Genomic DNA, 25026 nt, shown 5'->3' with positions numbered 1-25026 from the left:
GCTAACATCAACAAGCAAACATGGTGATTGGGCAAGAGCTGAATGCAATCCATGCATTAGCTTCTCGGAATTTCTTTAGTCCTGCTATTATTGAGCGTGGCAGCACTACTTACTCTCACCCGGACAAGAAGATACTTCATCTCGGGTAATTAATTCTCTTATCACATTTCATTTCTACGCGCTCGTATTGCACGTGCATAAATGTTTTCTCCCGTTTGCAGGTAAGCTAGATGTTGGAGATCAAGCTTGTGGCATCTCAGTGCGAGATCTACGATCAGACTATCATTATCTACTGAATGTGTATTCTACTTGATACCTATTTTTGAAACCAGCAATATATCAAACTGGATGAGTTTGTGTGTAACCTAATTACTTACGCTAACTTATCATTGGCTTTTTCTCCTTGGGAGACCAGTTATTATGCTGAGACTTAATATCTATAAAACTGATGTTGTATGATGTCGAAGGATTTGCATTATGTAAAAAGTAAATAAAGATTGTGTTATACATGCATAAATAAATATTGTACTTGATAAACCTAGACTATGAGCTAGTTGAAGTTTGGTGTGAGTTAAAGAAGGGTCATAGGCTTGATGGTTTTATTGCAAGTCTCTTGGATATTAAGATAACTCTATTGTACGAAAGGAGTAAGTACTATACAAACAAACTATTAATACAAACTGATATGACATTAGAAGAGTGAAAACAACAAAGTGAAGGTACAAGAAAACTCGAGTGTATGTTCGAGTGTTTTGGAAAGTCATCGATTGTTAAAAGCGCAAATTTTAGGTTGTATATGTTACAAATGTGGAAACAAGATAGCGTGAGGAGAAAAAGGAATCAGAACTCTTTGGATTCACCGTGTAAGAAAAGACTTTAAACGGCTCCATAAAAAAAAAAAACTTCATTTGATGTCAATATAATTTCTCCATATAATATATATTATCCTAAGACCATATTTCTAGATGGGACTAGGAACATTTACATAATACAGAATACAAGCTTTTTGACTGTAGTAAAACACTAATAATAAATGCAGTATTAACTTCAAATATTATATGAAAAGGTATACTTTAGGTGATTTTCATGCCAATGGCATAGAGTGCCTGCAGGTGATTAGGTCAAAGAATGGCACACCCTTCTTTTTCAGCTCGCTTACGGAGCTCCTCAGCCTCCCACTCAGCTCTTTCAAGATTCTCTCTAAGCTTACGAATTTCATCATTTGACTTCATTTGAGCTAATTGTGTAGCCCCATCTGCCTTTAATCGTGCAGCATGCTCCTCTGCCAATTGCTGTTCGAGCCTAATTGTTGTCTCATTGAGCTTAGACTCAACCTATCAAAAAAGCATCAATATACGTCATAAAACATACCACTAAGCCTTAGAGTACCAACATAATACAAATAAAATTGGGTATTGGTAATATAAAACTCCAACTTAAGAGAAGAAAATTCCTAAGTATTAATTTAGTTTAATCCAATTGCAAAAGGAGTTGCTAAGTTCACCATACTTCGCATAACTTTCTTACTTTAATCAATTCCAATCTCTCAATCATGATAAATGACAAAAACAAAAGCCTAAAAAAAAAAACAGACAATACAATATCCATACTATTACAATAAATGTTTTTGTGATTGATGACTAAACAAGTGCAGAATCCATTCCTAAGTGTAAGTCATGATGAGGAAACCACCTATAATATACTTAATTTCACCAAAAGAAGAAACAAAACATAACAAAATAGTTAAACAATCTTCAAGGTAAGAACAACATGTTTCAACCTTCAAAACACAATCAGTGAACAGATAACTTAATAACAAATTTGTCCTTATTAACTAACAAGATGAAGCGTCTTTTCAGATGGCAATCTACAATAATTTAGGGGTAAGGACAGAGTGTCAGTCTTTACCACCTCCAAGTCTTATAATTTAGAATAGGGTTATTATCATTTTACTACTAAAGTTTTACTGACATATCATGTCAGTACCAAGGTTTGTCAAAAAGTGCATTTTACTACCAAAGGTTTGTGCCGTTATCAATTCACTACTGTTCCGTTAACAACGTTAAAATTTTACTGATGTCATAAGGGCATCAAAGACATTTCCAGTTGTAAGAGTAAAATTGTCTGTTATTTGATAGATAAATTATCATTTCACTATAGGGTTTTTAGGGGATTTATCATTTTACTACCGAATTTTTAGGGGAATTATCATTTTACTACCAAACTCTTAGGGGTAAAATAGACTTTTAACTCAATTTTCGTTAAACATTAACTTTTTCTTAACGGAATAGTAGTGAATTGATAACGGCACAAAACTTTAGTAGTAAAATGCACTTTTCGGTAAACCTTAGTACTGACATGATATGTCAGTAAAACTTTAGTAGTAAAATGATAATTTCCCTTTAGAATATCGTTACAGGTGCCTACACACTTTATAGGCATTTGTTAATTACACAGTTTTAAAAATGATTGCCCGATCTTAGAGATGAACACATATGCATGTCATATTTTGATGTAAAAAAAAGGAGCATAAAAAGTACCATCTCAGTAATTCGTTTGATTTGATCTTCATATGATTCATGCATCTGGTCTTCAGTCTCCCTCTGAGCCCTTTCAAGATTCTCTCTAAGCTTATTAATTTCGTCATTTGACTTCCTTTGAGCTAATTGTGCAACCTCTTCTCCCTTTAACCGAGCAGTTTGCTCCTCTGCCAATTGTTGTTCGAGCCTAGTTGTTGTCTGTTTGAGCTTAGACTCAACCTATCAAAAAAGCATCAATATTAGTCATAAAACATGCCACTAAGCCCTAGAGTAGCAGTATGATACAAATGAAGATTGGGTATTGGTAATATAAAACTCAAACATAAGAAAAGAAAAATCTTAAGTATTAATTTAGTTTAATCCAAATGCAAAGGGAGTTGCTAAGTTCACCATACTTGGCAAACCTTTCTTACTTCAATCAATTCCACTCCCTTAATCATGATAAATGATAAAAACAAAAGCTTAAAAAATAAACAGACAATACAGTATCCATAGTATAAGAAGAAACGTTCTTATGATTGATGACTAAATAAGTGCAGAATGCATTCCTAAGTGTAAGTCATGATGAGCAAACCACCTATAGCTACTACCATAGAGTAATCTACTGAATTTCATCAAGAGAAGAAACAAAACAAAACAAGATAGTCATATAATCTTCAAGGTAAGAACAACATGCTAAAGCCTTGAAAACACAATAAGTTAACAGATAACTTAATAATAGATTTGTCCCCATCAACTAGCGAGGTTAAGCATCTTTTTAGATTGCAATCTCCAGCAATTTAGGCGAAAGTACAAAGTGGCAATTTTTACCACATCCAAGTCTTACAATTAAGAATATCATTACAGGTACCTGCACACCTTATAGGCATTTTTTAATTACACAGTTTTAGAAATGATTACCCGATCTGAGAAATGAACACATATGCATATTATATTTTGATGTCAAAACAAAGATCATAAAAAGTACCATCTCAGTAATTCGTTTGATTTGATCTTCATATGATTCATGCATCTGGTCTTCAGTCTCCCTCTGAGCTCTTTCAAGATTCTCTTTAAGCTTATGAATTTCATCATTTGACTTCCTTTGAGCTAATTGTGCAACCTCTTCTCCCTTTAATCGAGTAGCCTGCTCCTTAGCCAATTGTTGTTCGAGCCTAGTTGTCATCTCTTTGAGCTTAGACTCAACCTATCAAAAAAGCATCAACATCAGTCATAAAACATGCCACTAAGCCCTAGACTTGTAGCATAATACAAATAAAGATTGGGTATTGGTAATATAAAACTCCAACTTAAGAAAAGAAAAATTTTAAATATCAATTTAGTTTAATCCAATTGCAAAGGGAGTTGCTAAGTTCACCATACTCAGCACAACTTTCTTACTTTTATTAATTCCACTCTCTCAATCATTGATAAATGATAGAAACAAAAGCTTAAAACATAAACAGATAATATAGCATCTACAGTATTAGAAGAAATGTTCTTATGATTGATGACTAAACAAGTGCAGAATCGATTCCTAAGTGCAAGTCATGATGAGCAAACCACCTATAGCAACTACCATAGGGTAATCTACTTAATTTCCTCAAGAGAAGAAACAAAAGAGAGCAAGATAGTCAAACAATCTTTAAGGTCAGAACAACATGTTACAGTCTTCAAAACACAATCAGTGAACATATAACTTAATAACAGACTTATCCCCATCAACTAGCCAGATTTAGAGTCATTTCATATGGTAATCTCCAACAAGTTAGGGGTAAGGACAAAGTGGCAGTCTTTACCACCTCCAAGTCCTACAATTTAGAATATCTTTACAGGTACCTGCACACTTTATAGGTATTTTTTAATTACACAGTTTTAGAAATGATTACCCGATTTGAGAGATGAACACATATGCATGTCATATTTTGATGTCAAAACAAAGAGCATAAAAAGTACCATCTCAGTAATTTGTTTGATTTGATCTTTATATGATTCTTGCATCTGGTCCTCAGTATCCCTCTGAGCTCTTTCAAGATTCTCTCTAAGCTTATGAATTTCATCATTTGACTTCCTTTGAGCTAATTGTGCAACCCTTTCTACTTTTAACCGAGCAGCTTGCTCTTCTGCCAATTGTTGTTCGAGCCTAGTTGTTGTCTCTTTGAGCCTGGACTCAACCTATCAAAAAAGCATCAATATCAGTCATAAAACATGCCACTAAGCCCTAAAGTAGCAGATAATACAAATAAAGATTGGGTATTTGTAATATCAAACTCCAACTTAAGAAAAGAAAATTCATAAGTATTAATATAGTTTAATCCAATAATAAAGGGAGTTGCTAAGTTCATCGTACGCGGCACAACTTTCTTACTTCAATCAATTCTATTATCTCAATCATTGATAAATGATAGAAACAAAAGCTTAAAAAAATAAACAGATAATAGAGTATCCACAGTATTACAAGAAATGTTCTTATGATTGATGACTAAACAAGTGCATAATCCTAAATGTAAGTCATGATGAGCAAACCACCTATAGCTACTACCATAGACTAATCTACTTAATTTCACCAAGAGAAGAAACAAAACAGAACAAACTAGTCAAACAATGTTCAAGGTCAAAACATGTTACAGCCTTAGAAACAAAATAAGTGAATAAATAACTTAATAACATATTTGTCCCCATCAACTAACGAGATGAAGCATCTTTTTAGATGGCAATCTCCAACAAGTTAGGGATAGGGATAGGGTGGCAGTCCTTACCATCTCTAAGTCTTACAATTTAGAATATCATTACAGGTACCTGTACACTTTATAGGCATTTTTTAATTACACAATTTGAGAAACGATTACACAATCTAAGAGATGAACACATACGCATGTGTTTTTTTAAAGTCAAAACAAGGAGCATAAAAAATACCATCTCAGTAATTCGTTTGATTCGATCTTCATATGATTTATGTAGCTGGTCCTCAGTCTCTCTCTGAGCTCTTTCAAGATTCTCTCTAAGCTTATGAATTTCTTCATTTGACTTCCTCTGCGCTAATTGTGCAACCTCTTCTTCCTTTAACCGAGTAGCTTGCTCCTCTGCCATCTGTTGTTCGACCCTAGTTATTGTCTCTTTGAGCTTAGACTCAACCTATCAAAAAAGCATCAATATCAGTCGTAAAACATGCCACTAAGCCTTAGAGTAATAGTATAATACAAATAAAGATTGGGTATTGGTCATATAAATCTCCAACTTAAGAAAAGAAAAATCTCAAATATTAATTTCGTTTAATCTAATTTTATAGGGAGTTGCTAAGTTCACCATACTCGGCACAACTTTCTTACTTCAATAAATTCCACTCTCCTAATCATTGATAAATGATAGAAATAAAATCTTAAAAAATAAACAGATAACACAGTATCCAAAACATTACTCTTATGATTGATGACAAAACAAGTGCAGAATCCATTCGTAAGTGTAGGTCATGATGAGCAAACCACCTATAGCTACTGCCATAGAGTAATCTACTTAATTTCATCAAGAGAAGAAAAAAAAAACAGAACAAGATAGTCATACAATCTTTGAGGTAAGAACAACATGATACAACCTTCAAAACACAATTAGTGAACAGATAACTTAATAGCAAATTTGTCCCCATCAACTAACGAGATGAAGCATCTTTCCAGATGGCAATCTCCAACAAGTTATGGGTAAGGACATAGTGGCAGTCTTTACCACCTCCAAGTCTTACAATTTAGAATATCATTACAAGTATCTACACACTTTATAGGCATTTTTTAATTACACAGTTTTAGAAATGATTACTCGATTTGAGAGATGAACACATATGCATGTCATATTTTGATGTCAAAACAAGGAGCATAAAAAGTACCGTCTCAGTAATTTGTTTGATTTGATCTTTATATGATTCTTGCATCTGGTCCTCAGTATCCCTCTGAGCTCTTTCAAGATTCTCTCTAAGTTTATGAATTTCGTCATTTGAATTTTTTTGAGCTAATTGTGCAAACCCTTCGACTTTTAACCGAGCAGCTTGCTCTTCTGCCAATTGTTGTTCGAGCCTAGTTGTTGTCTCTTTGAGCCTGGACTCAACCTATCAAAAAAGCATCAATATCAGTCATAAAACATGCCACTAAGCCCTAAAGTAGCAGATAATACAAATAAAGATTGGGTATTTGTAATATCAAACTCCAACTTAAGAAAATAAAATTCATAAGTATTAATATAGTTTAATCCAATCACAAAGGGAGTTGCTAAGTTCACCATACGCGGTACAACTTTCTTACTTCAATCAATTCTACTATCTCAATCATTGATAAATGATAGAAACAAAAGCTTAAAAAAAATAAACAGATAATGGAGTATCCACAGTATTACAAGAAATGTTCTTATGATTGATGACTAAACAAGTGCATAATCCTAAATGTAAGTCATGATGAGCAAACCGCCTATAGCTACTGCCATAGACTAATCTACTTAATTTCACCAAGAGAAGAAACAAAACAGAACAAACTAGTCAAACAATGTTCAAGGTCAAAACAACATGTTACAGCCTTAGAAACACAATAAGTGAATAAATAACTTAGTAACATATTTGTCCCCATCAACTAGCGAGATAAAGCATCTCTTTAGATGGCAATCTCCAACAAGTTAGGGATAGGGATAGAGTGGCAGTCTTTACCATCTCTAAGTCTTACAATTTATAATATCATTACAGGTACCTGTACACTTTATAGGCCTTTTTTAATTACACAATTTGAGAAACAATTACACGATCTAAGAGATGAACACATAAGCATGTCTTTTTTTAATGTCAAAACAAGAAGCATAAAAAATACCATCTCAGTAGTTCGTTTGATTCGATCTTCATATGATTTATGTAGCTGGTCCTCAGTCTCTCTCTGAGTTCTTTCAAGATTCTCTCTAAGCTTATGAATTTCTTCATTTGACTTCCTCTGCGCTAATTGTGCAACCTCTTCTTCCTTTAACCGAGTAGCTTGCTCCTCTGCCAACTGTTGTTCGACCCTAGTTATTGTCTCTTTGAGCTTAGACTCAACCTATAAAAAAAGCATCAACATCAGTCGTAAAACATGCCACTAAGCCCTAGAGTAGCAGCATTATACAAATAAAGATTAGGTATTGGTAATATAAAACTCCATCTTAAGAGAAGAAAATTCTTAAGTATTAATTTAGTTTAATCCAATTGCAAAGGAAGTTGTTAAGTTCACTATACTCGACAAACCTTTCTTACTTCAATAAATTCCAGTCTCTTAATCATTGATAAATGATAGAAACAAAAGCTTAAAAAAGTAAACAAATAATACAATATCCACAATATTACAAGAAATGTTCTTATGATTGATGACTAAACAAGTGCAGAATCCATTTCTAAGTGTAAGTCATGATAAACAAATCGCCGATAGGTACTACCATAAAGTAATCTATTTAATTTTATCAAGAGAAGAAACAAAACAGAACAAGATGGTCAAACAATCTTCAAGGTAAGAACAACATGGTACAGCCTTCAAAACACAACCAGTGAACAGATAACTTAAAAACAAATGTTTCCCCATCAACTAGCGAGATGAAGCGTTTTGTCAGATGACAATCTCTAACAAGTTATAGGTAAGGACAAAGTGGCAGTCTTTACCACCTCCAAGTCTTACAATTTATAATATCATTCCAGGTACTTGAACACTTTATTGGCATTTTTTAATTACACACTTTTAGAAATGATTACCCACTCTTAGAGATGGACACATATGCATGTCATATTTTGATGTCAAAAGCAGGAGCATAAAAAATACCATCTCAATAATTCGTTTGATTTTATCTTCATTTGATTCATGCATCTGGTCCTCAATCTCCCTCCGAGCACTTTCAAGATTCTCTCTAAGCTTACGAATTTCGTCATTTGACTTCCTTTGAGCTATTTGTGCAACCTCTTCTCCCTTTAACCGAGCAGCTTGCTCCTTTGCCAACTGTTGTTCGAGCCAAATTGTTGTCTGTTTGAGCTTAGACTCAACCTATCAAAAAAGCATCAATATCAGTCATAAAACATGCCACTAAGCCCTAGAGTAGCAACATTATACAAAAAAGAAAAAGTGACATTGTCATGACATATTTAGAAAGAAGCAGCACAAGAGTCTATCACGATAGTAATAAAGTCACCTTCAGCTCAGCAAAACACTCGTTCGTGTATGGTTGCCCACCATTTTTAACGTTCACAGCGTTAACCAAAGAAAGAAGCTGCTGAACCTGTTCAGTTCTCTTGGCCTCATACTTGGTCTTGTTATCAAAAAGCACCCACCTATTATCACATTGTTGAAGGATTTCCTAAAATGATGGAAAAATGATAAGAAATAAAGCAAATGTTAGCTCCTTTCGTAAGCACTAATGAACCAATCAAACACTTGTAGTTTCTAAAAGTTTGCAAATATTGAGCTAACCAAATTTGTTTTTATTGTGATCATTGGTATTTAATATCATGCATCTGCGCAAAAACTATTTAAGGGCAAGCAATAACAAAAAAAAAAGAATAACAATCATCATCATCATCTGCATATATTCTAGTGAAAAGCATTGACCCAATCAAAATTAGTGGCTACAAATTAGTACCTGCCTCTTCAATAGGCAAAAGACTGTACTATTGTCATAAACAAACTCAAGTGACCAAACCTCAAAACTGCCAAAAGGCATGATAACATTTTCTGTGGCATCTACATAGTTGACCTAATTTTGCGGCATTATAATTAAAAAAATTTGATTCCTTAAAACTACAAAAATTAGTGCAATAAAAAAAAATTCACTTTAACTGTAAAATAACTCTTTTTTTTTAATTGCAGAGCTACAACTTGAATGGGTCTTTATCTTCATTTTTCTTATTTTTCTTCCTACTTCTCATAGGTTAAATCAAGTATGCAGTAAAATAGAGGAACTTGATATAAATCTTTCTCAACTTAAAAAGTTTTAGGAACCAAATTCTTCAAGTAAGTTATGAGAAAAAGAGATTTGCGTGTTGAAACTGAAAAAAGATCTCACATTGAAATTTTAGGCACCAATTCTGAGGCTTAGACTTGATATTTTATTCTAACAACGCCTAATAAAATGGACTTGTATAGGAAGTCATATCCTCCTTGGCACCCTTTTAAAATCTTACAATTAGGTTAATTTTAAGCGTTTAAATCAAAGAGGCATATATTTTAAGAAACAAACAAATGAACACAAATTAATCAAATAAGAACCAAGATTAAATAGCAGATAGAGGGTGCGTTTGGGATTGAGATGCTGTAGTTTTTAAGCTACAGCTGCTGTGGGGAAAAAGCTGTAACTATGAAACAAAAGTTAATAATATGTAGTAAATATAAATTATAAATAATAATTTTAACAAAATTGTTAAAAATATAATAGAATCTCCATTATACAAATAAAAAATCATATTAATATAGTTTTTACCAAACACTTTACTACTCTAGCTTTTAAGCTACAATTGTCCAACCTCAATTCCAAACACACTCGAAATCAAAGAATACAAATAAGAAAAGCATAAATGTTTAGCAAATGAATTAATGACATCTCATTCGAAGACATTAAAATATGACTAAAATTAAGTAATGCCAGCAGAACATTACCAAACAATCACCTCTCCGGCCAATCCCGCTTGGCAGAATAAAACCATTCAGGAAATGAAGCACTATTGAAAATGGAACTTTAAGACGGCTGGCCTACTATAAACGTATCTAGTATTTTTCAGCTTGCATATATTCATATTAAACTTCCCATAGTCCAACAGTAAAGGAGTCTAAAACTTCACAAAAGAACCAAAGAAAGACAACTTGATCAAAATGACTAATGAAATTATCGAAAACTATTGTCGTTCAGAAACAAACCTTTAAAGGCTTTGGACACTCAAGACCCAAGTAATCTTCTAATGTTTTCTCATTATCTTCAAGATCATCCCCTCCAGTGAAAATAACAATCATATAGTCAAAATTTTTTTTCCCAAACAAGGTCTATAAACGGTGTACTGCAGCTTCTTCCTCTTGAGAAAAACGGCTTCTAACAGAGAAAACTAGAAGGACTGCATGGATCCCATCCTTGGCCATACCAATACATTTGGCAATTTCCTTGCTGACATACTCAGATTCAGCAGAAGAATCAAAAAGTCCTGCAATCGCTCATAACATCAATCTACTTACCAGCACAACATCAACAAGCATGGAATGGAATATCTAGGCACCAACATTAGTAAATTACCGGGGGTATCAATGACATTAACAACTTGGCCATCTTTGAGTACGGTTGTCTTCATTTCACAAGTTTTAGTAATAGCAGATGAGCCAGCACTCGCCTTGAAGGCTCTTCTTCCGAGAATACTATTGCCCGTCGCACTTTTGCCATTGCCAGTACGACCAAGTAAAACCACAGTGCGCTCCCCATTAGATGAAGAAGTAGGCTTCCAATCACCATTAATCACTCTTTCTCCCATCCTTCAAAAAATTTCAATTTACTGGCAATGCATTTACAATATCAAACCACTTCACATTAAATTCAATTTTTATCGTTAAACAATTAGAAAGAAAATTTAGTTACCATACCCTTACAATTTCACTCCATTAAAACTTATATTTGTTATTACTTTAAATATTATCCAATCGAACATGAATAAATTCATAAAAAAATATTAAAAATAAAAATCATTCAGACCCCAGCGATATAGTGTAAATTCATAATCTTAATAAAATATGATGAATCGATATATAATCAAGCACAAAATCTAAACAGCATTAGTTAATTAATTAATTGTCCTGGTATATATTTTAATTTAATTATGCTTGTTTTATGAAATTGTTGAAAAAAAAATGACGACGATCAATTATGCACGGTGGTGAACCTAGACACTTCAATTAGGGGGACTTAGTTAAAAAACTTTTATTTAATTTGGTTTTTTTTAATGTTCACACGAATACAATTTAAGTCTCATAAACTCAAATTTTGTTACTTTCTTTTAAATTCTAAATAATAATAGTAAAAACTATTTATTTCAAATGCATGAAAGTATAATTTTTCTAAGTAGTTTCCACAAAATATTAAAAAATAAAAATAAATGTAGCTATTGGGATTTGAATCAGGACTTTAAAACCATCAAATAAACTCTTACCATTGAATCAAAAGTCTTTTGTTATATGAAAAATGTGTCAAATGTTTTTTTATTTAATTCTTTTAGAAATGGCTTGAAGTACATTTAAAAGAAAAATTAATGGCCCTAAAGGGGCTGAACCCCCTCCTGAGCCTTAATTGGGTCACCCATGATTATGCATTACATCCGATAAAATTTACAAACCGAGGTAAAGAAAATCGAGTCTATAATAAAAAAAACAAAAATTGAGATTGAGAGGAAAAGGCGAGGACAATTTGGAGAAAGCAAAGTATGAAAACAAACCGTGAGATGATGCGATGAACTGAGATTTTACTTGCGAAGAGAGGAGAGCTAAAAAGATTGTGTTGTGTATGAAGAGATGAGAAATGGGAAGAGACTTGACTTAAATTTTAGGATTTAAGGTATGAAAATTATAAATTGAATAATGAATGTAATAGAAAGTTGAGAAGTAAAGAATCTAAAAGAGTTTGAAGAAAAGAATTTAAAAGAGTTTAAATAGAAAGTTGAGAAGTAAAGAATGTAAAAAACTTTGAATAGAAAGTTGAGAAGAAAAGAATTTAAAAGGGTTTAAATAGAAATTTGAGAAGAAAAGAATCTAAAAGATGAATGAACATGCAATTTCTCTCTTTTGCCTTTCATTATTTCGTCACTTTTATTATTAAGGAGGTTTTTAATTTTTTTTCCCATTTGAACTAATACATATCACTTATTTTTTACTGGTTTTATTTATATTGAAGCATATATTTTTATTTTAGTATTTAAATTTATATTCTAATTTGTATTTGCATTATTCATTTAATTTATAATAAATATGAATAAAAGTTTATTTAAAAATAGAAATAATACCATTAAAAAATTATTAAATATTTTGTAAACAATACTAAAGTAATTAGTATATATTGATTTGAATAGAGGAATACCGACGATCTCCCATTATTATTATTATTATGGATGTATCATCTATATCATCATATCTCATCTGTATCATTTGTATCTCAACATTTGTATCTCTATAATCATCATATTGCATTCATACGCCCCCAAAAGGCAAAAGTGCCCAAACACATGGCCTAAAGCCTCTATGTGTGTTCAGACGGGCCTCAAAGGCCTTTCATCTCATATCATCTGTATCATTGTATTCATCTCATATCATCTATATCACTGTATCTAAAGGGGAAGGGTACTATCCATTGATTTTCCAAATAACCTTTTATACACATGTATATATAAACACATAATCACATCTGAAATCTCATTTCTTTTTTAGTTAACATATCTCAAGTCCACTGAATTATATTATCATGCATTTTCTCAAAAACGATAATAAAATCATTAATCAAACTCATTTTTAATAGTAATAAATAACAACACATAGATAAAAATTAATTTTCTGGGAAATCATCCAATCGGAGCATTAAATACTTATTTATCAAAACATACTGTACTGTATCATAAAATCAAGATATACTATCAAAATATATTTTGTATATTCCACTCACATTGACAATGTCCAAACTCAGTATCAACAACGTTCGTGGGTTGATTGTCGTTCGCGGATCCTCCTAACTCAAGGAAACGACATAATCATTTTCCATAGGTGTGAAATACAACTAATCTTATGCAATAGAGCTCAAAACAACTATCATTCACAATTTCCTGTATGTATAAAATTACCAAAATACCCCTACATGCCAAATTACCAAAATTCCCTTGATGTCAAAATTTACTAAATTATCCTCAGAATCCTCAATTACCAAACTGTCTTCAATTTAGATCACAAAAATAACCACAATGTCAGAAAATACGAAAATACCGTCAGTGTAAAATTACCAAAATGCCCTTAACAACATAAATTACCGAAGTATCCCTGAAATCTCAAATTACCTCACTGCCCTAATATAAAATTACTATATTATTCATCATTTTTAAAAATTACAAATTTACCCCAAAGTCTTGTGAAATTATCGAATTGCCCCTCCCGGTCAACGATGACCGGACTTCAGTCAACGGCGACGAGGAGCTCAAGTCTGATAGTTCTAACCACGCTGAGTCCACTGGTGGTGGCCATGAGCTCCCACGCTCAGTGATGGTGGCAGATCGTGCTTCAAAAGCCGTGAGCTTTCCGGCGGTTGTTCATGACCAAAACGACTGTTTCAGGTGGCAAGGTTGGTTAGAAATGGAAGCTAGTGACGTGAGAAGTAGAACCCAGCCAGTGGTGTGGCCAAACTCTGGCGAAATTGAAGGCGATGGTGATAGGTTGAGCCGCGGTTTCTTTTTAGCTAAATCGCCGTTTTTCGGCGACGAGGATGGCAGGGGTATAACCAGCATGTCACGAGCTTTTGAAGCTAGTCGGAATAGTGAGTTCCATTTGGGTCATGAACGCGACTTCTCTCTTTCTCTTTCTCTCTCCCCTCCTCTCTCTCCCCATCTCCAATTTATAGAATGCATCCTTTTTTATAAAGCTTAATACAAATTAAACTAATATCGGACCCGTGACGAAAATAAAATCCGACTACATGACCTCATAATCGCATTCGATTTTCCTCGATTTATGTCATGACAAATTTAAATTTAATCAAAACACGATCATTCATTAACCTGACCCAAATCCATTAATTCATCCATAATAATTTGTAACCAATCTGATGACTTTTAAAATTAATACCGAAAAGAGAAACAACATAATACACGTAATTAGGAAAAATTAAGGTGTATATGTTACAGAGTTATTTTCTTAATAACTTATCTTGGGGCTATAATATATGTATTCATTATAAGAAAATAATTTAAAACAACAAAAAGTAAAAGAAAAATTTTATAATTAATTTTTTATTTATATTGAAACATATATTTTTTATTTTTAGTACTTAAATTTTTATTTTAATTTGTATTTATATAATTCATTTAATTTATAATAAATATGAATAAAAATTTATTTAAAAATAAGAATGATACTATTAAACTTTTGAATAAACAATATTCCAATTTCATTCTCAACCCATATTGCTAATTAGGGTACAAAATAATCAAAACTCTTTTTCAATTTTTCGAATTCAATACAATCGAAAAAAATTGAATGCGATGAAATGAAGGAGCCATTGCAGAGAAACAAAGTAGTGATTCGTCATCTTTTAGCCCTTTTCCACGATCACTTCAATGACCGTTACAATTGGTTCTGCACCATTTTTAAAGGTAATTTTTCTTTTAAAAAAAAACTGAGGGCACTTTTGTGGCTTTTACCATACACTTAAGCTGGTAAATTTTAAAGTTAATTAAAAGACAACAATTACTAGTATACCTTTATTTTTTTCACCTTCTTGTTGTTTTTAGAAGTACTGTAGTAATAAGCTGTATTTGGTTTTGATGTGGACAATAAAGACTTGGATTATCTAGAGTTCCTGAAGGTTATTGCTAAACTTGCTGAGAATCTACCAAGTGCAGAAATTCTGTTGGAAAGAAACAAAGTTGAGCTATCTGGTTAGTTAGTTATTTTAGAGGATTTTGATGAATATAAGCCATTGTTCTTAGTGTGTGTGTGTATGTATGTGTGTGTGCGCATAAAGGTATGTAATTTAAGCTGTAAAATAAATAAATTTTGGCATTGTTACTGAGATCAATGCTCAGGTAAGTAATTCATTAATTTAAGCTATAAATTGAAATGACCCGCCCCGAACCCCCAGGACGAGTTTATCTAATCTCGTCTAAATGAATTAATAATAATTCTAATGTGCAAGAATTCTACCAAAAATTCAGCAAAGTCTCATATATAATTATGACATCCCCAAACCTGCAATTTATACAATCATCATAAACTTATTTAATTCAAATCATGCACTTAAATAACAATATTACATTAATATGCATACAATCAATGAAATCATAATACTTATAATATCAAATACTGAATACCAAAAATTATCACCAAACAAGTACCTAGGGGAATAATCTGAAATTCTAGTTAAGCAACCCAAGAGGGGGGTGAATTGGAATTCTAAAAATTATTCAATTTATAAAGAAAAACTTAATGCAAATATAAAACAAATTCAAAGGAATAACAAATAAGTTAATCACAATATAAAAAGATAAGGGAAGAGAGATTCAAACACATAGATTTTTACGTGGTTCAGCCAACCTCCCCTACGTCCACGCCTCCGAGCTTTCCGGGCTTGAGGATTCCACTAAGCAAGCCTCCAAGGCTTCAAATGCTTACACTTGACTTCCAAGGTGTTAATAACCTTTAAAACAAGAGATTATCCCAATCTCTTAACCCATGTGTATCACAACACTTACAATCACTCAAAATAAAAGATTACAAATTTGTTTTGCCTCTCACAATATTTAAGATTACAAAATGATGCCCAATATGTGAATAGATGAAGCAAGAATGTGTTCAAAGCTCTATATGAAGAATTGAAGAAGCCTGCGGATGTGTTTGAGTTTGCTGAGTTGTTGAATGGACATGTGTTTGTTAATGAAAAGGGTAATTTTGCTTTCCCTTTTGCTTTTACTTATCAATCTTAATTTGGTAAGAATGAGTTTATGTTGTTTTAAATGAAAAGGGCACTTTCTGTTTGGTTAATTATATGTGTTATTGGGTTCTCGATTAGGTGCTTAGTTTAGGGCTATTGTTGAATATGCTCCATCTCAACATGTTCCCATGCCTTATTCTAGAGAGGATAGTCGTGAAGGCACCATTTTTAAAGGTAATTTTTTATTTAAAAAAACTTAAGGTAATTTTGGGGTGGAAGTGTTGTGGCTTTTACCAATACACTTAAGTTGCTAAATTTCAAAGTTAAGTAAAAGCACAACAATTACAAAGCATACCTTTATTTTCTTTATCTTCTTATTGTTTTTAGAAGTACTGTAGCAATAAGCTGTTTTTGGTTTTGATGTGGACAATAAAGACCTGGATTATTTGGAGTTCCTAAAGGTTATTGCTAAACCTGCTGAGAATCTACCAAGTGTAGAAATTTAGTTGGAAAGAAAAGAAGCAGAGCTATCTGGTTAGTTAGATATTTTTAGATGAATTTGATGAATACAACCTGTTGTTCCTAGTGTGTGTGCGTGTGTGTAAATGTATGTAATTTAAGCTATAAAATAAATAAATTCTGGCATTGTTACTGAGATCAATGCTCAGGTACATAATTCATTATTTAGGCTATAAATTTAGGCGTTGGTAGGAGTATATATTATTATGAAAAGGTGAAAAAAAAACCAACTTATTATCATTTATTACCACATAGTTAGCATTGAAATATAAAGTTCCCAATAAAAATTTAACTTCTCCCATTACATGTGACCCATGGAAACGATACTATCAGCAAGAGTCAGCAAAGCTGCGGTAGCAAATTTAAATGTCACAGAATTCTAACAGGTATTTTCAATTATTTCATCAACAATCATTTTCATATTAAGCATAGTTAGTTAATTATGCCAAAATATACAATTTCAATTGAATTTGCAATTGGTTATCTCACTCTTGACTCTTCATATAGGCATTTTGTTAAGTCCAATATTTATAGAGTTGGCATTTTATGGCAAGTCTAGTTAAATTGGAAATTTATTTATTGGATATCTTGTAATAGGGATTATTTTATTAATTCCCTAATTTAGTGAGATTCCAATTTATTAAGAATATTTGTTTCCTAATTTAATTAGATGTCTAATTTAGCAAGTCAATTAATGGTGGGATTTTATAATTGGCACATGAGATCTATTTAGAGCAAGAAGTTGCTTCAAACAGGAAGTTTATTAAATGCTCTAGATATTTATTGGGAGACAAGCAAGACAAGAAGATTATATTTATTCATATTTAGATTCATGGGAATTATAAGAGGAAGGAAACTCTTATTTGGAAAGAATCCAAGTCTTTTAAGACTTGCTATTTTGGTGAAATCCTAGTGCCTATATAAAGAGAGGTATTTCACAATTGAAGAGTACACAACACAGAGCATAAAGTAGAGAAGCAAAATTCGGCCTCCTCCCCAGAGAATCCAGATTTGGCGCAGCATGTTGTGTTGATTTGTTTTCTTATCTTCTGTTCATCTCTGCGGAGAGTCTATGTGGATCTTGGATCACTAGACATTGAAGAATTGAAGAATTGAAGAATTGCTTTTGATCACTTTGAGAAGTGCCTTGAGGATCGTGGATCAAGAGGGGTAGCGATTATTCAAGAGAAGCAGATTCAGTCTAGGGTTGAGTAAACTGTATGGTGATAAACTGTAAGTGAGAGTCTTAAGTTTGGTAAATCCATAGGTTGTAACATTTAAACTTAGTGAATTGCTTTTCATCTGGCTGTGGCCTCGTGGATGTAGGATTGGTTAATCCGAACCACGTAAAAATCTCTGTGTAATTTATTTTCTGCATTTTATTATGTTTTGAAAATTAATATTTTTGATGCGAATGAATAGTATTCGTGAACAGTAATAGTGAACAGTACTTCCGGAAAAAATTAAGTTGTTAATTTTTTTGGTTTTTAATTACCTATATCTATTTCTAATAGAGATAAATTCCTAACACATTTGATGGGTGATTCTTTGAGTTCTTTAACTGTAAAGGAGCTTAAGCAACTGGAGAACAGGCTTGAGTGTGGCATCACTAGGATCAGCTCCAAGAAGGTACCTAATTAATTGCACTATGCATGCATGAAATCGACGAAAAAAATAATTGAATTTGAGCAATACACCATTGTTTTGCAATAATACATTGCATAAACTTTATCAAATTACGTTCGGTATATGTAATTTATGTCATTTTGAAAATAATTTGTTGCTTTGTTTGTTTCCTGTTCTGTGCAACAGCATGAAATACTGCTAGCTGAAGTTGAGTTCTTGTAGAAAAGGGTAATAATTAAAATTCATTAAATTCTCTTTAGCCTTCTTTTCGTTTTCTTCCAAGCTTTTATGGAACTCTTTAACATTTTCAAACTATGATTATCTAATGAATTTATGTGCTATTTGATACCTATTTTTGAAACCAGCAAATATATGAAACTAGATCAGTTTATGTGTAACCTAATTACTTACGATGAATTAAAATTGGCTACTTCTCTTTGAGGGACAATTATTACGCTAAAACTTAATATCTATACAACTGATTATGTATGATGTTGAAGGATTTGCATTACCTATAAAGTAAATAAAGATTGTGTCATATATGTATAAATAAATACTGTACTTGATAAGTTTAGGCTATGGAGCTAGTTGAAGTTTGGTGTGAATCAAAGAAAGGGTCATAAGTTTGGTGATTTATTGCAAGTCTCTTGGACAATAGGATTACTCTATTAGTCTGTTTGAATTTTTGGAAAAGTCATGATTGATAGAAGGGCATATCTTGGGTTGTATCTGCTACAAATGTGAAAACAATATAGCGTTCGTTAAGAGCTCAATGAAGAGAAAATGAATCAGATCTCTTTGGATCCACCGTGTAAGAAAAGATTCTAGACGGTTCCATAAAAGAAATTTCATTTGGTGACAATACAGTTTTTCCGTGTAATACTATCTTCAGACCGCACTCCGGACTGGACTGTGAAGATTTACATAACCCAGGATATAAGCTTCTTGACTGTAGTAAAACACCGAGAAAAATGCGGCATGAACTTCAAATATTATCTGAAAAGGAAGAGGAGACAAAAAAAATATACTTTAGCTGATTTTCACGCCAATGGCATATAATCCCTGCCAGTGATTAGGTCAAAGAATGGCACAATCTCCAATTTCAACTCCCTTATGGAGCCCCTCATTCTCCCTCTGAGCTCTCTCAAGATCCTCTCTAAGCTTACGAATTTTGTCATCTGACTTCATTTGAGTTGATTTTGCAGCCGCTTCTACCTTTAATCGAGCAGCATGCTCCCCTGCCAATTGCTATTCGAGCCTAGTTGTTGTCTCTTTGAGCTTAGACTCAAACTATCAAAAAAGCATCAATATCAGTCATAAAACATGCCACTAAGCCCTAGAGTAGTAGAATAATACCAAAAAAAATTGGGTATTGGTAATATAAAACTCCAACTTAAGAGAAGAAAATTCTTGAGTACTAATTTAGTTTAATCCAATTGCAAAGGGAGTTGCTAAGTTCACCATACTCGGCGAAACATTCTTACTTCAATCAATTCCACTCTCTCAATCATTGATAAATGGTAGAAACAAAAGCTAAAGAAAACAAACAGATAAATCTAAAATATAAAGTATTAAAGAATCTACCAACTTTTTCATTTTGCCACTCCAGGAATGTGGAGAGTAAAAATTATTAGCATCTCAGAGATGTAGTCATTCCACAGAATGTTACAGCAAATCTAGATTATTGTTGAATAGGATTTGGCTTAATGCCGGATCATTCTACTGCCTTTCTATAAATTGAAACCGTCGAAAGGAAAATCAAAACTATGTAGCTATTCGATTAGGTTTCATGTGCCTAACTATATTTTCATAAAAATTTATTTTGAATGTGGCTATTCTGTTTTTAAAAAAATTAGAATATGACATAACTTGCTTATAACATGTTAATTGTTCCCACAGGATCTACATTATTACAAGAAATGTTCTTATGATTAATGACTAAACAAGTGCAGAATCCATTCCTAAGTGCAAGTCATGATGAGCAAACCACCTATAGCTACTACCATAAAGTAATCTACTTAATTTCATCAAGAAACAAAACAGAACAAGACAATCAAACAATCATCAAGATAAGAACAACATATTACAACCTTCAAAACACAATAAGTGAGTAGATAACTTAATAACAAAATTGTCCCCATCAACTAGCAAGATAAAGTATGTTTTCAAATGGCAATCTCCAAAAATCTAGGGGTAAGGAAAGAGCGGCAGTCTTTACTACCTCCAAGTCTCACAATTTAGAATATCATTACAGGTACCTGAACACTTTATAGGCATTTTTTAATTACACAGTTTTGGAAATGATTACCAGATCCGTGAAATGAACACATATGCATGCCATATCTTGATGCCAAAACAAGGAGCATAAAAAATATCATCTCAGTAATTCGTTTGAGTTGATCTTCATATGATTTTTGCATCTGCTCCTTCAGATCTGAAATTTCTCGTTCTTAATATTTCTTGAGAGAAAAAAAGAAATAAAAACACAATCAATGAACATATAACTTAATAACTTGTTGCTCATGGAGTTTAATAGCCCCTGTCTGAGTAGAAAAAAAGAAAAAGAGACATTATCGTGACATATTCAAAAAGAAGCAGCACATAATTCTATCACGATAGAAATGAAGTCATCTTCAACTCAGCAAAGATTTCGTTTGTATATGGCTACCCACCATTCTACATGATCACAGAGTTAACCAGAGAACGAAGCTTCCCAATCTGCTCAGTTCTCTTGGCCGCATCCTTGGTCTTGTTATCAAAAAGCACGCACCTATTATCAAATAGATGAAGGATCTCCTAAAATAATGGAAAAATGATATGGAATAAAGCAAATGTTAGCCCCTTTCGTAAACATTGATAAACCAATCAATCACTTGTAGTCTCTAAAAGTTTGAAGATATTTAGCTGACAAAATTTGTTTTTATTGTGATCATTGGTACTTAATATCATGCATCCCCTAAAAGTATTTAAGGGCAAGCAATAATCAAATTTTAATAATTAATTCCATCCTCCTTATGGTTTGACCGCTTACAATAACATTTTATGTCCATCAAATTTTAAGACATTAAAGGGTGATTAGCATTCCATATAACTGAAATAATAATAATAATAATAATAATAATCTGCATATATTCCAGTGAAAAGCATTGACCCAATCAAAATTGGTGGCTACAAATCAGTAGCGGCCTCTTCACTAGGTAAATTTTTACATTTAGAAAAAAGCATGAAAGACTATACTATTGTCATAAACAAACTCAAGTGACCAAGGCTCAAAACTGCAAAAAGACGTGATCATATTTTCTGTGGCATCTACATAATTGACCTAATTTTGCAACATTATAATTAAAAAATTTTGATTCCTTCAAAATACAAAAATTAGTAAAATAAGTAAAACAAAGTTCCCTTCAACTATAAAATAACCCGATTTTTTTAATTGCAAAGCTACAACTTGAAGGGGTCTTTATGTTCATTTTTGTTATTTTTCTTCCTACTCCTGAACTTGAAAAGTTTTAGGAATCAAATTCATCAAGTAAATTCTAAAAATAAGAGATTTCCATGTTGAAACTGAAAAAAGAGATTTGCATGTTGAAACTGAAAAAAGATCTCACATTGAAATTTTAGACACCAATTTTGAGGCTAGAATCCACAGGGATTTTTAAGAGAATTTTAAATCTTATAAAGTTAGCCTTGATATTTTATTCAAACAACGCCTAATAAAATGGACCTGTATATCCTCCTTGGCGCACTTCTAAAATCTTAAAAGTAGGTTAATTTTAAGCATATAAATCAAAGAGGTACATATTTTAAGGAACAAACAAATGAACACACATTAATAGAATAAGAACCAAAAATAAATAACAGATGAAATCAAATAATACAAATAAGAAAAGCATAAATGCTTGGCAAATGAATGAATGACATCTCTTTCAAAGACATTAAAATATAACTAAAATTAAGTAATGCCAGCAGAATATTATCAACCAATCACCTCTCCTGCCAATCCTGCATGGTAGAAGAAAACCATTCAGGAAATGAAGCCCTATTGAAAATGGAATTTTAAGACGGCTAGACTACTATAAACCTATCTAGTATTTTCAACATGCATATATTCATATTAAACTTCCAATAGTCCAACCGTAAAGGAGTCCAAAACTTCACAAAAGAACCAACTAAAGACAACTTGATCAAAATGACTAATGAAATTATTGAACACTACTGCCGTTCAAAACAAACCTTTAAAGGCTTTGGACACTCACGACCCAAATAATCTTCTAACGTTTCGTCATTAGCTTCAAGTTCATCCCTTCCACTGAAAACAACAATCATGTAGTCAAAACAATTTTTCCCGAACAAGGTCTGCAAACTGTGTAGTGTAGCTTCTTCCTCTTGAGAAAAACGGCTTCTAACAGAGAAAACTACAAGGGCTGCATGGATCTCGTCCTAGGCCATACCGACACATTTGACAATTTCCTTGCCGACAAACTCAGAGCCAGCAGAAAAATCAAAAAGTCCTGCAATTGCTCGTAACATCAATCTATTTTTTTTTTTATTACCATGACATCAATCTACGTACCACCACAACATCAACAGGCATGGAAATGGAATATCTAGGCAACGACATTAGTGAATTACCAGGGGTATCAATGACATTAACAACTTGGCCATCTTTGAGCACGGTTCTGTGCATTTCACAAGTACTTGTAACGCCAGACGAGCTAGCCCTCGACTTGAAGGCTCTTCTTCCAAGAATACTATTGCCCGTCGCACTTTTTCCATTGCCAGTATGGCCAACTAAAACCACAGTGCGCACCCCATTAGATGGAGAAGTAAGCTCGCAATCATCATCAATCCTACTTCCTCCCATCGTATAAAAAATTTCAATTTACCTGCAATGCAGTTACAATATCAAACCACTTCATATTGAATTCAATCTTTATCATTAAACAATAAGAAACAAGATTTAGTTACCATACCCTTACAATTTCACTCCATTAAAACCTATGTTTGTTATTACTTTAAATATTATCCAACCGAACATGAATAAATTCATTAAAAAAATATATTTAAAATAAAAATCATTCAAACCCCGACAATATAGTTAAATTTGTAATCTTAATAAAAATATGATGAATTGATATATAATCAAGTACAGAATCTAAACATCATCAGTTAATTAATTAATTATGGTGGTATATACTTTTATTTTATTTCCGCTTGTGTGGACTAAAATGATGAATCCAAAACTTGAGCTTATTAAACGACGTTGTTCAGAATAAGTTTAATAAGCTCAGGTAGTCAGGAGCTCGGCAAGTGATTTACTTAAGTTCAAAATGGCAAGGGCTGGAGACGTTTTGGCCAAAGGCTTAAGCGAAGCATGTGAAATGCACGTGGTGGAAGAATCAAATTAGTTAGAAGCTGTTAGTCCAGGTGGCAGAAATATGTGCATTCTGGGTTCTATATCAGCTGCTATATAAAAGAGAGTTAAGATAGAGAGAAAGCTTCGTCTTGTTCCTAGTAGTTAACTCTTGTATTGCTCTGTAAAGGTTACTTGAATCATCAATAAAACTTGCTCTGTTGGCTTCTCCCGTGGATGTAGATTGTGCTTCTTGTTCTGAGTGTGTTATGATAAAAGCCATTTTCGTTAAAAGGTTTTTCTCAAACTTAAAGCTTGATTGTTTGGGTTGATAGCATCTTGTTGGTCTGGTTTGTGATCATGGGCAGTGCTTGGGTTGCTTATAAAGTTTTACAGCACCAAATTCACTACACTTGGTATCAGAGCAAGGTTAACAAATCAAGATCCTAGTATGGCTACTCCAAAGATCGACCTTGAGAAGTTTAATGGGAAAAATGACTTCAACATGTGGAAAGTGAAAATGGAGGTCTTGTTGGTGACTCAAGGTCTTGGTGATGCAATTCAACCAGTGACCAAGAAGGAGGGTAAACAGTTCTCCACATCAAAGACTCCTAAGCAAGTTGCTGAGATTGATAGAAAGGCTAAAAGCACGATAATCTTGAGTCTTGCAGATTCTGTTATAAAAGAGGTGGCAAAAGAACCCACTGTAGTTGATTTGTGGGCCAAGCTAGAAAGTATCTACGTGAAGAAATCCCTGGCAAATAGGTTATACATAAAGATGAGGATGTTCACATTAAAAATAGTAGAGGGCACATCATTAGATGACCATCTTGATGAGTTCAACAAAGTGTGTGACACTTTGGAAACTATTGATGTAGCCCTTGATGATGAAGATAAAGCCCTTCTGTTAATAAGCCCTCTACCAAAATCTTATGGAAATTTTGTTGATGAGTTGATGTATGGAAGGCAAACACTATCTCTAGATGAAGTAAAATCAGCACTCAACACAAAAGAATTGCAGGGTAAACAAGATCATCTGGGAAATGAATCAGGCCAAGGCTTAATAGCAAAAGCCAGATTAGAAGGCAAGAAAAAGAAGCAAGGCAAGTACAAAGAAAAGCCAAAGGATCTGAAGTGTTTCTTGTGTCACAAAGAAGGATAGTTCAAGAAAGATTGTCCAGAAAAGAAGTTTAAGAAGAAAGGGCAGAATGGAGGTGCAGCTGTAGCTGAAGAAGAAGGGTATGAATCTGCTGGAGTGTGCATTGCCACAGACAGCAAAGATAAAGGTAAATGGGTTCTTGACTCAGGGTGTACTTTTCATATGAGCCCATATAAGAGTTACTTGACAGATTACTATGATTATAATGGTGGTAGAGT

General features: G+C 32.9%; 3 protein-coding genes and 1 pseudogene across 4 annotated transcripts in view; 1 reads left to right on the top strand and 3 right to left on the bottom strand.

Moving 5' to 3' along the window:
- LOC102620453 (agamous-like MADS-box protein AGL11) overlaps window positions 1-25026 on the top strand; it is an 86675-nt gene that overhangs the window by 41203 nt on the left and 20446 nt on the right. The window lies entirely within an intron of this gene.
- On the bottom strand, window positions 981-2980 carry LOC127901196 (immune-associated nucleotide-binding protein 9-like). The gene is made up of 3 exons (XM_052437876.1): window positions 2945-2980; window positions 2541-2759; window positions 981-1334 (listed from the first exon to the last, which is right to left on the bottom strand). The coding sequence occupies exons 1-3, from the start codon at window positions 2978-2980 to the stop codon at window positions 1122-1124; spliced, it is 468 nt and encodes a 155-aa protein (XP_052293836.1). The 3' UTR covers window positions 981-1121.
- Window positions 3142-5973, bottom strand: LOC127901195 (immune-associated nucleotide-binding protein 9-like). The gene is made up of 5 exons (XM_052437865.1): window positions 5938-5973; window positions 5436-5654; window positions 4476-4694; window positions 3508-3726; window positions 3142-3222 (listed from the first exon to the last, which is right to left on the bottom strand). The coding sequence occupies exons 1-5, from the start codon at window positions 5971-5973 to the stop codon at window positions 3142-3144; spliced, it is 774 nt and encodes a 257-aa protein (XP_052293825.1).
- On the bottom strand, window positions 6075-23160 carry LOC102616391 (immune-associated nucleotide-binding protein 9-like; annotated as a pseudogene).

The sequence above is a fragment of the Citrus sinensis genome, chromosome 3, assembly GCF_022201045.2.
Source record: "Citrus sinensis cultivar Valencia sweet orange chromosome 3, DVS_A1.0, whole genome shotgun sequence".
Taxonomy (NCBI): domain Eukaryota; kingdom Viridiplantae; phylum Streptophyta; class Magnoliopsida; order Sapindales; family Rutaceae; genus Citrus; species Citrus sinensis.
This window is presented reverse-complemented; position numbering and strand designations above follow the sequence as displayed.

Excerpts from the sequence above, each read along its gene's own strand:
- LOC127901195 (XM_052437865.1), bottom strand. The coding sequence starts at position 5,973 with ATGGATTCTGCACTTGTTTTGTCATCAATCATAAGA. Across the intron at positions 5,655-5,937 it reads TTTTGTCATCAATCATAAGA|GTTGAGTCTAAGCTCAAAGA; the intron begins GTAATGTTTTGG and ends CTTTTTTGATAG. Across the intron at positions 4,695-5,435 it reads TCAAACGAATTACTGAGATG|GTTGAGTCCAGGCTCAAAGA; the intron begins GTATTTTTTATG and ends CTTTTTTGATAG.
- LOC127901196 (XM_052437876.1), bottom strand. The coding sequence starts at position 2,980 with ATGATTAAGGGAGTGGAATTGATTGAAGTAAGAAAG. Across the intron at positions 2,760-2,944 it reads AATTGATTGAAGTAAGAAAG|GTTGAGTCTAAGCTCAAACA; the intron begins GTTTGCCAAGTA and ends CTTTTTTGATAG. Across the intron at positions 1,335-2,540 it reads TCAAACGAATTACTGAGATG|GTTGAGTCTAAGCTCAATGA; the intron begins GTACTTTTTATG and ends CTTTTTTGATAG.